The following is a 9,848-nucleotide window of genomic DNA, read 5'->3' on the forward strand; positions in this document are numbered from 1 at the left end:
TACAAACCTATAGGGACATACTGCCCTCCAGTGGAAAGTTACTGAAGTACAAGGTTGTTGTGCCACATAAAATTAGTAATCTGAGGTAACAGCAGTTTTTGCCCGTAGCTATTCTCCAGACAGTGAAATAAATCACATTGAATCTGTGGTTATTAATCTTTCATGTTCAAGTTTTTTTTGTTGTTCTTTTTGCTACAAAGTTTTGTCAGCGTGTACAACTGAATACATAAGACAATCTAGAAACACAATGAACTAAGGTTTGCGTTCTGAACATTACTTTAATAATAAAAAAAATAATTTTACCAATAAAACTGGTGCCAGATGAAGTGTACAATATTAGCCAGACTACAGCAGCTGAGCTGATGTGCAAGCTGCTACATGGGGCTGTGCTGTGTCAAAAAGAAAACCTGTGTGTGTGTGTGTGTGTGTGTGTGTGTGTGTGTGTGTGTGTGTGTGTGTGTGTGTGTGTGTGTGTGTGTGTGTGTGTTGTGTGTGTTGCCACTTCAGCTGAAAGCGAGGATATTTTGACTGATGAGTGCGTTCCCAAGGCTTACAATTAGCATGTTTCTTCTTTCTGGGTTAAAAGTAGAGTGAGGAATCAAATGATGACAAGACTTTCCATGTTGTTGTACTTGAGCCATTTGAAACGCTTATTTTTTTCATGATACATTTATTTACTTGTCTATTTTAGTAATATTTGTTTTGTTTATACTTTTCATAACTCTCAAAATTCAAGCGACAGGTAACTGTTACGATTTAAAAAAAAAAATAATAATAATAATTAAAGGCTTAAGGAGCTTTTACTTTGGAAAGAAAGCCGGAAGCGCTCCTCTTTCCTTCCGGACGGCCTCGTGTATGCGTCTTGAGGCCGCAGCTGTCATCGAAGGTGGCTAAACTTTATCCATACAGACAGAGCTAGAGCTAGCATTTGTGGTTAGCCCACAGTGAAGCAAGCCCGGCAGCCCGGTCCCATGGCGCCTCTACGGATCCTGTGTGTCCACGGCTACCGACAGAACGGTAACTCGTTCCGGGAGAAGACCGGAGCTCTGCGGAAGTTACTGAAGAAACATGTGGAGCTTGTTTACCTGAGCGCACCGCTCAGTGTGCGCCAAGCTAGCAATACTGAAGGTAGGACAACTTTCACTGCGGTCACGCCAGCTGCGCTTCGGAAAAGCTCGGTCGCGCTATCTCGGCTTCACAGTCGTGTGTGCGTCTTAAACCACCTCATACGGTAAAGCGTGGGAGCGGCTTCGTGGTGCATTCAGTCACACCTCGTAAACTCTTAAATCAATATCTAAGTCAACTTTTTGCTACCTCTCTCCGTAACTTAACCAGAGGGCCCAGAGGTGGCCCGTGACGATTTCCCTTTTGCTTTCTCTTTGTTTGGATAAGAATAAGATAAACAGACTCCGGACAATTCATATAGTTTTAGGATTTTAGATTTCGCAATACATGAATGAGCGCTTCTTTGATAATCCAACAACAGTTTGGAAAATGTTTGTCTCATCTTTTTTGCATGTTTATTATTGTAGAAAGAAAAAAATATTGTAGTTAGTTGTTGTTGAAGTAGACTGGGTTTAAAACAATGTAAAGAACACCATCATCAATCCACATCATGAAAATGACTTCTGACTTCTGTAGCCTGCTCAAAGTTGTTTTGTTTTGTTTTGTTTTGTTTTTTTCTTCATGAAAATGACAGTAACAACCCTGTTCTTCCTTCCTGACAGAAGCGCCAGGCTCAGGAAACGTTGCAGGCTCTGAGCCTGCGGGAGAGGACGACCCCAGGGGTTGGTGGTTTTCAGACACCGAGGCGAGGAGCTTCAGCGCTCAGCAGTGGTGCGAGAAAAGCCTGGGGCTGGACGAGAGCGTGACGGTTGTGAGGGAAGCCGTGAAGGCCGCCGGCCCCTTTGACGGCATCCTGGGCTTCAGCCAAGGAGCCGCCTTCGTGGCCATGCTGTGCTCCCTCCAGGAGAAACAATTAGAGCCAGACTTCAGTTTCCGCTTCGCCGTCCTTGTCGCCGGCTTCCGCAGTGCATGTAAGGAGCACGAGGTCTTCTACGATGCTCCTCTCCAGATCCCCTCGCTGCATGTGTTTGGGCTGGAGGACAGAGTCATCCCCGACCACATGAGCAGGGAGCTCCTCCCCTCGTTTCTGGAGCCCGCTGTCCTGACGCATCCCGGTGGCCACTTTATACCTGCTCAGGCTGCTCACAGACAGACATACCAGGACTTTCTCAAGAGGTTCCAGTCATAGAGCAGAGTCTCAATAACTATGTTCTTAAAGAAATAGTTCACCCAAAATTAAAATGTTGCCCATTTTTCTCCCATTGTCGTGGTGATTCAGGCTCTGGTGACATTCTCAAATCCACATACACGTTCTGGGGTTTTACAGGGGTTGAAATGCCATTTAATGCCAGAAATGTAGTTGAATGGCCCATGGTTGCAGTCCAGGTGGACTATAATCTACTATAGTTTCTTCCTCGGTAGCCACATTCATGCTGGTTCTCAAGCGTGCTGCTGGTTCTGAAAAATAAAACCTAATTTGCCATACTGACAGGAGCCAACCTGTTGTTTCTCCAGAGTGGAAAGAAAGACATATTTCCATTTCAATAAAATGGCACCGCCGAGTCTTTAGACTTCCAGTTTGATGACGCACACATTGTTTTTCTCTTGTACCTTTTTATTTTATTGTTTTTATTGCCACCATGGGCTTGCATTGTTTTGGCACTGAGTGGAATAGCCCCCCCATCAAAGGGTTAAGTGGATTAGAAAATGTTGATACATTGATACACTGGCGAAAAGGAACTGGATATGAAAACAAGCTGTTCCTTTAAAGGGCTTCAGTATGTCTCTGCAATGCTGATTATTGTTATTTAATGTGCAGAAAAATATTCTGTTCATGGACAATAAATTTATGATTATTCATCTGCTGTTGTTCCTGTTATCTTTTTTTACTACTTGGTAGTTCGAGATCAAGACTTGATTTATGAATGACACTGAAATCTTGTGCTCTACAGTGTTTTGTAATTAATGTTACCTTTATTGAGTCTGTTGTGCTGCATCGCGCACTTTCTTTTATCACTGCAGCAGAAACGTAGTGTCTTCTAAGCCTGACTACGTCAGCTCCACCTGCTTGCCCTCTCAACGGGATGTTGAAAACCAAACATTTTTTTCCTTCAATATTACTGCAAAGATTTTAAATTGAATACAGACTTCTTATCCAGTTATTTCTCGCTTAAGCTTCTTAAATCAAGAACTTCATGAGACATCAACACCAAACAAAGGCTCACAAACGTCCTGCAAACACGTAGAATGGACAGGTAGTGTGCCTGATGCATCTCGTAGGATTAGATGCATCAGAGGCTGCAGGCAACTGTCCTCCTGTCTGCAGACACATTAAAAAAAACTGAGCCATTGCTGTGTGTTTGTTCCCTCAACAATGGCTGGATGGCTGGAAATAAGCTAATTAGCAATCATACACTTGAACAAAGTAGCTGACTGACTGTTTGTTTGTCTCAAATAACTCCTTTTGCCTATTGTGTCTTTTGGCCGCAGGTAAGTCTAGACTGAATTTTAGTCTCACTGCCTCAATACAAATAAGAAAGAAAAATAGTTTTAAGGAACGGCCTGTAATGTCTTTTCCTTTTCATTGCTGCGGTCTCCATCGTTAAAAGTCAACAACTACAACGGGAGGGAGGAGATATTTGAGGCTCGTGGAAAAGATGATGGCAAGAATTTACATCAGAGCCACAGAGGAAACTGTAATTTAATATGTGTGTGTGTGTGTGTGTGTGTGTGTGTGTGTGTGTGTGTGTGTGTGTATACATATATTTCATACACACACACAAAATGATGCATTTTCCCCCCTGTGAGTTGGGAGGTATCCTCGTGATGGCTTTAGGTGCTTCTTCCTGTGTGGGTTTCACAGACAGGGTTCTAATCCGCTCGGTCAAATGCCCAAAAGTTCAAGGACAGGCTGTACTTACATAGCTGAGAGCATGTGCATGTCAGGCTGCGCTCATTCAATTGTTTCCAGATGTGTGCGCTCTCCTCTCCAGCCCTTCCATTTCTGTCTCTTCCTCTCCCCATGTGCTTTTATCTCCCGCTGGCCTCCACCTTTGCACCCAGCTCTCATCTGGGCCTTACTCTCATCCACATCCTGTGTGTCGTCAGCTCTCTACTGGCACAAGGCGGAGCGCCCTCCTGTCGCACTCCCATCTGTAACACGAACGGAAATAGTTGTGTTTATGCCTTTTGTACAAACAACTCCACGCCACCTTGGGATGTGGAGGGTTGTTTGCAGGCCTCGGTTGGGGTACAAAAACTGAAACTTGCTTGAAATTGGAAAAAAAATCATAAAGCTTGGGAATCAAAAAAACATCACAACCTCATGTGTTTGACCAATGTGTGTCACCTGTTGCTGCTGGTCGGTGTTTTCTCACCTTCAAGCCCCTCGTACACTGTGTCTCCTGTGTTCCCCCGTGGCCCCTGTGTCCCTCCAAGACCTCACAGTACACACACACACACACACACACACACACACACACACACACACACACACACACACAGACACACACACATGGTTTTGATAACACAAACCAAAGAGAGTGGGGAGTGAGGGATACGGTGAAAGCAAAACACAGTGGGTCACTCTTGCCAGTAAGTTTTACAACAGAGCCGTGACTCTCTTCTCAGGAATCTGTTCCCCTCTTGCACAACATGCGGGAAATAACGGAACGAGAGACAGAGACAGATGGGGGCGGAGCCACATCCCTCCCTCACTCCCTTCTCAGCCTCATTCTGGCTGTTTTGTTTGGTTTGGGGTTTTTGTTTTTTAAAAAAATGAGAGAAAGAGGGTGTGTTCAAGTTCTTTTTTACCAAGATTGAAGGCTCACTTTTTCCTTTCTTCCCCCGGTGGAGCATTGGGTCGGGGGTGGGGTTGTCACGACGCAGATGGGCTCTATTTTGATTATGGAGCATTAGTTGTCATGGGAGACAGAAGGAGGGGAGTGGCCACGTTGTGTATGTGCCTTTATAAGTCTGGCACTCAAACTCCAAAGAGCCTGGTCATCCCATGGCCCAAACTGATCCGGACAATCACAGACGATGGACGATGCTGCTCGCAGCTTTTCCTCGAGGTGACTTGGACTGGAATGCTCCAAAAAAAAAAAAAACAGCAACAACTTTTTTTTTACCTCCTTAAGCTTTTGGATTTACAATTATTTTGTAACTTTCTAAATGTTTTCGCCCACTTTTTGATCATTGTCAACGTTACGCGCATTGTTCTCGACAACAGGAGGATGCTGAACACTGAAGACTTTCACAGTTTTAACGTTTGGGATTTTAACCTTGTTTTTTATGCTTCTTGGAACACTTGAGTTCATTCAGGTCTGCACGTGACTACGTGGGTGTGCATGATGTGTGTGTGCCTTGGAATACAGTTAAACAGTTTTTGCTCAACAGTTGTTGTTCACAGGGAAGTCTGCCAGACTCTTTGGCTGCCTGCGTTAACTTTTTGCATGACTTCAGCATGCATTTCATGAGCATGAAAAGTGGAACTGAGTGGGCTAGCAAGGCTCCGTAAACTGAAAAGGCTTGGAAATGTCAGTGTATGTTAGCCAATGACATGACACCAGGACAATGATGTCAATGCAGCAGGCCCAGTTTGTGTTAATGTGTGTGCACATGCACCTGTAGTCTTTTTTTCTCCTCTATATGCCTTTGTCATTTGTTATTCCTTGTTTGCATAGTTACATACAATTGCGTTTTTCTTCCTCTGTGCAGTTTTGTTTGTAATAACAAAGTATAATTTGAACAAAAGGGAACCTTTCTTTGCTTCTTTTCTCTTTGCAAAGTTGTTGTGTGTAAATCCTTACAACACAGACAACTTGATGACCTTGCTGCTTGTCCAGCGTTCTGTAAAGACTACGAGTCAATATGTCCCATGAAGTGGTGTAAAACTTTGTGTGACACAAAGTATGAGCTGATCTAATAGCTGGTGACTGATAGGGTTCAGGGTTGACTCGAGGATGCGGTGGAGGCCTTGAAAAGCTGAGGCAGTCAGCGGCTAAGGCAACTCTGACGACTTGTGTCGTATAAATCTGTTTGTCGGCTTGCGAGCCAACTGCTGTTTTAGAGGTCAGCACCGGCTCGCATGGGAAGAGTTGTGGTTTGGCTGTCCTCACGGCTGTCAAAGTGACACTGCGGGGGAGAATGTTAGTCATAAAGACTGGCAGTCAGGGGAGCAGAGAAGGCAGTATTGAAAAAAAGTGGACACTGTTGTTTCAGACTAAAACAGTATTCACATTCAGCCTGTATGCTTGTACAGCTGATCAATATTTATTATAAAGGCTTTCAATGGTGGCAATAAAGTGAGAACGACAATTTAGATACTAATTAGAAGAGCTCAATACCCTCCTCAGAGCAGTAAACAAAGATCATGTGCTAAATGGATAAGTGTAGTCTCCAGTTTTCATTGATGATCCATGATGGTAAATTGGACGCCACATGAGATGATTAAGAAGTGATAAACAGTAGAGCTTTCCAGTTGTAAATCGCTGGAAGGCTCCTTTAGTTGGACGTGGGGGGTGCCAGAGGTTGTTTGTGTGTGTGTGTGTGTGTGCGTGTGTGTGTGTGTGTGTGTGTGTGTGTGTGTGTGTGTGTGTGTGTGTGTGTGTGTGTGTGTGTGTGTAATTACTTGACTTCTCAGCCCTGAACAGTAAGAGTTTATGTGCTGTTTCTTTCGTTCAGCACATGAGCTTTTACCGTGCAGGGAGGTGGAGGAAAAACAACTCCTCATCCGACTCCCATAGGACAGATTCTTGCGTAGGGCTCGGTGTTAGTTCTTGCATATGTTGCTTATTGGTAAACAAAGATAATGCTTTTCATATTTCTAATGCCAAAGAGTCTTAAATGTGCATGACGCTTATTGCAATCAGTTAATATATCAGCAGCTCACAGCATAATGTAGTTTAGAAATTAGGCAATTTTCCCCAGTTTGGGATTATAAAAAGTATACACATTATTCTTATTCTTAGAAAGATTTTTCATGTTGAAAAATGGTTGTTTTGCTTGAAGTTGTGTTGATGCTGACAAGATGCGCAATGAACTTATGATGCGCGTTAAGTGCAGTGAATTTTATCAGGCAAACATTACTCGGTTTGTCACAAGCCTAGAATATCACCGACTGACACTTTTTGAGAAATAAAGGTACAATCACAGCAAAACTTTTTAATTTCATTTTATTTCATTTTATTTCATTTCATTAAAGTAGATGCGAATGTTTAATCTTGCATGCAACTGTTTGGTGGTGCGGACACATTCTGACCTTTAGGGGGCAGGAGTGCTCTTGATTTCACGCTGCAGTGATTTAGGAGAACTGGGCCAAGACCTTTCCCATTCCTTGCTGGTTATGTGAACGGGTATGGTACACATGTGTGCGCTTCAGGGTGCCTTAATGGAACAGCGGGGCGCAAGTGTGCAGAAGCTGTTGCGTGGTTGCCTGCAGATTGTAGCAGTGGCTTCTGGGAATTGCTGGCTGTCACACTTTGGAGTGAGGCTGCTCTGTGACGAGTGGGGAGGATAAACAGGTGCCGGAGCAGGCTGACTCATCCGCACAGCATGTGCTCTTTGCATTCATTACTCTGCTCAGCGATCAAGGCAAAATTAAAAATTTGACAAATAAACAGAGAAGTGAAAAGTCTATCTGTGTCATTGTGTGTTTGAATGTTTGCTCAGCATATCATTGGGTTGTGTTATGCACATTATATGACTATGACAGCTCTCTAAACCCTGACCACCCATCACTCACTTTCTCTTGGACAAAGTCCTTGACATCTTTGCTGCAAACTTTCTTCTGCTTTGTTTTCCTGATGACACCTGCCCCTAACGACCATGGCTGTAGACTGTTACCATGGAGACATTTGCTAGAGTAACAATCTAAAGCCACGGTCGCCATGGAGACAGCAGGATGGAGGGAGAGGAGGGGCTGGAGTTGGCATGGCAACTGAGAAACTGCAACGTCTCATTGGTTCGAGCGAGGATGTTACGCACTTGGATGGTCCAGGAGTCCCCCAATGCAAGCCCACGCAGGTTTCCGTCCTGGGCAGGAGAGGGCAGACGCACTGCCGTGCTGCAAGTCCACCACTGATCAAGAGTCAGCTGCTGGACCACGAGCGTCCACCTCATCTTTGGCACGTTGTCTGGTGCATTACCAGGCGTCAGTAGCCATGACTGTAGACTGTTACTGTACTGTGATACTGTATAAGCAGTAAGCAGTCTAAAGCCAAGGTGCTGATGCTCTGGCCAAGACAGTTGAAGATGCAGAAGGGAAGGGGGGTGGTTCATTTTTCCCTGTGGAACCCTGGAAAAGGAGAGAAAGGACGAAAGCATTAGTGGGATCAGACCTGGCAGAGTGGAGTCAACGTGTATCAATCAGTACGGCTCCAGCAAGTCAAACTGTTCTTGGGTCTGACAACTCTTGGCATTGTGACAGAATTAAATGTCGAAATTACTTGTTAATTTAAATAGAATATATAGTTTAAGAAATTAGCGCTGTTTTTGAAACAGAACAATTGAACTGTTCAGAATCAAAAAGTTTTACAAAACGATAATTACAAATAAAATCAACTGCCATGTAATACACCAAGTATCTTTTAATCCAATACTGACTGTCTACAAAGTAGAGACAAATATGTTTTTTGTTAATACTTATGTAATTCAATTTGCTTTCTGCCTTGACCTACTTGAGTGTTTGTATGTATGTATGTATGTATGAGAGCGGTGGGTGAGTCACAGGGGCGACACTGAGGGGAGCAAAGCGGATTAAAACTCTACTAGACTGTCATGTCTGACTGTGTTAAGATAATTAAAGCCTTTTCTCAAGTAGACTATGTTTACAATATGCACAGCATTGTTTCATTCATAGGGCTTGCTGTTGTGTTGGGATGACTGATTCCTGCTAAATGACAACCAAGTTGAAGTATGTAATTTGAATTACGTTATATCATTAGAGATAATCTAGATTTTTTTTCACAATCGACGCACCAAATTAGAGGGGAACGCGTTCAAATAGATTCGGAGGGCGTGTCTGCAACAGGTTCCGCCGCCTGTTTCAGCACCACGGCTGGGACAGCGACACGACGGCGCTGTCCGCGGTGCTGAAAGGAGCAACGCTGACAGCAGGGACGACAAATGGGCACAATCTTAATTAATCGCACGTGAGCGTTGACAAATCTCGCCGTTCTGTGCGAACTGTTAACACCAGTTTTAATTTTAGCCCAGGACAGAACAAGACATGCATGCCAAAGGTGTGACGTGCAACTTTGATTTCTGAGCGACCTAGATTCTCTAACTGCTCCCCAGTGGACGACTCCGCTGCAGTATCTCATCAACCTACAGATGCCGGTCAGGTGACGAGAACCGTGACGCGTGTCAGCGCTCCACAAGTCACATGCCTCAGGCTACGGGCTTGTGACGTCACAGGCAGCGAGAGCCAATTGGCGCTCGCCTCCCTCTGCCGCCGAGCTTATCAGAGCGCGTGGGCAGTGCCTTGGTCTGGCTCGGTTTCTATGGCACCGGAGGGAAACGGTACACGTCGGCCGTGTAGGTTGACTTGACGCGCAGCCCTCCAGTGAATACGCGCACGGACATAGGACAGAGAGGAACCGATAGATAGATAGATAGATAGATAGATAGATAGATAGATAGATAGATATGTATAAAACGAGGTGATGATTTCATGGTTGTTCGTGCACAAGCATTTCATGTTGTGCACATTAAAACACCCTTCGCTCGCCGAAAGGTTTCACGCTGCAGTGTGCGCGTGTTCCCGCCTGTGCACGTACAGT

General features: G+C 44.5%; 1 protein-coding gene across 2 annotated transcripts; it reads left to right on the forward strand.

Annotated features, from left to right (window-relative positions):
• The first annotated feature begins 821 nt into the window (after positions 1–821).
• On the forward strand, positions 822–2,925 carry ovca2 (OVCA2 serine hydrolase domain containing). 2 transcript variants are annotated; one of them, XM_076031775.1, is made up of 2 exons: positions 822–1,128; positions 1,731–2,925. In XM_076031775.1, exons 1-2 carry the CDS (start codon positions 972–974, stop codon positions 2,252–2,254), a joined length of 681 nt encoding a protein of 226 aa, XP_075887890.1. In that variant the 5' UTR covers positions 822–971; the 3' UTR covers positions 2,255–2,925. The 2 variants fall into 2 exon arrangements, with proteins under 2 accessions (XP_075887890.1, XP_075887889.1); XM_076031774.1 differs by having other exon boundaries at positions 824–1,128; positions 1,728–2,925.
• Positions 2,926–9,848: the final 6,923 nt, after the last annotated feature.

Source organism: Nelusetta ayraudi, unplaced genomic scaffold (genome assembly GCF_046127955.1).
Source record: "Nelusetta ayraudi isolate G7.1 ecotype Tasmania unplaced genomic scaffold, CSIRO-AGI_Nayr_v1 ptg000033l, whole genome shotgun sequence".
Taxonomy (NCBI): Eukaryota; Metazoa; Chordata; class Actinopteri; order Tetraodontiformes; family Monacanthidae; genus Nelusetta; species Nelusetta ayraudi.

Coding starts and splice junctions, on each gene's coding strand:
- ovca2 (XM_076031774.1), top strand. CDS start 972: ATGGCGCCTCTACGGATCCTGTGTGTCCACGGCTACCGACAGAACGGT. Junction 1,129..1,727: donor CCAAGCTAGCAATACTGAAG/GTAGGACAACTT, acceptor CCTTCCTGACAG/AAGCGCCAGGCTCAGGAAAC.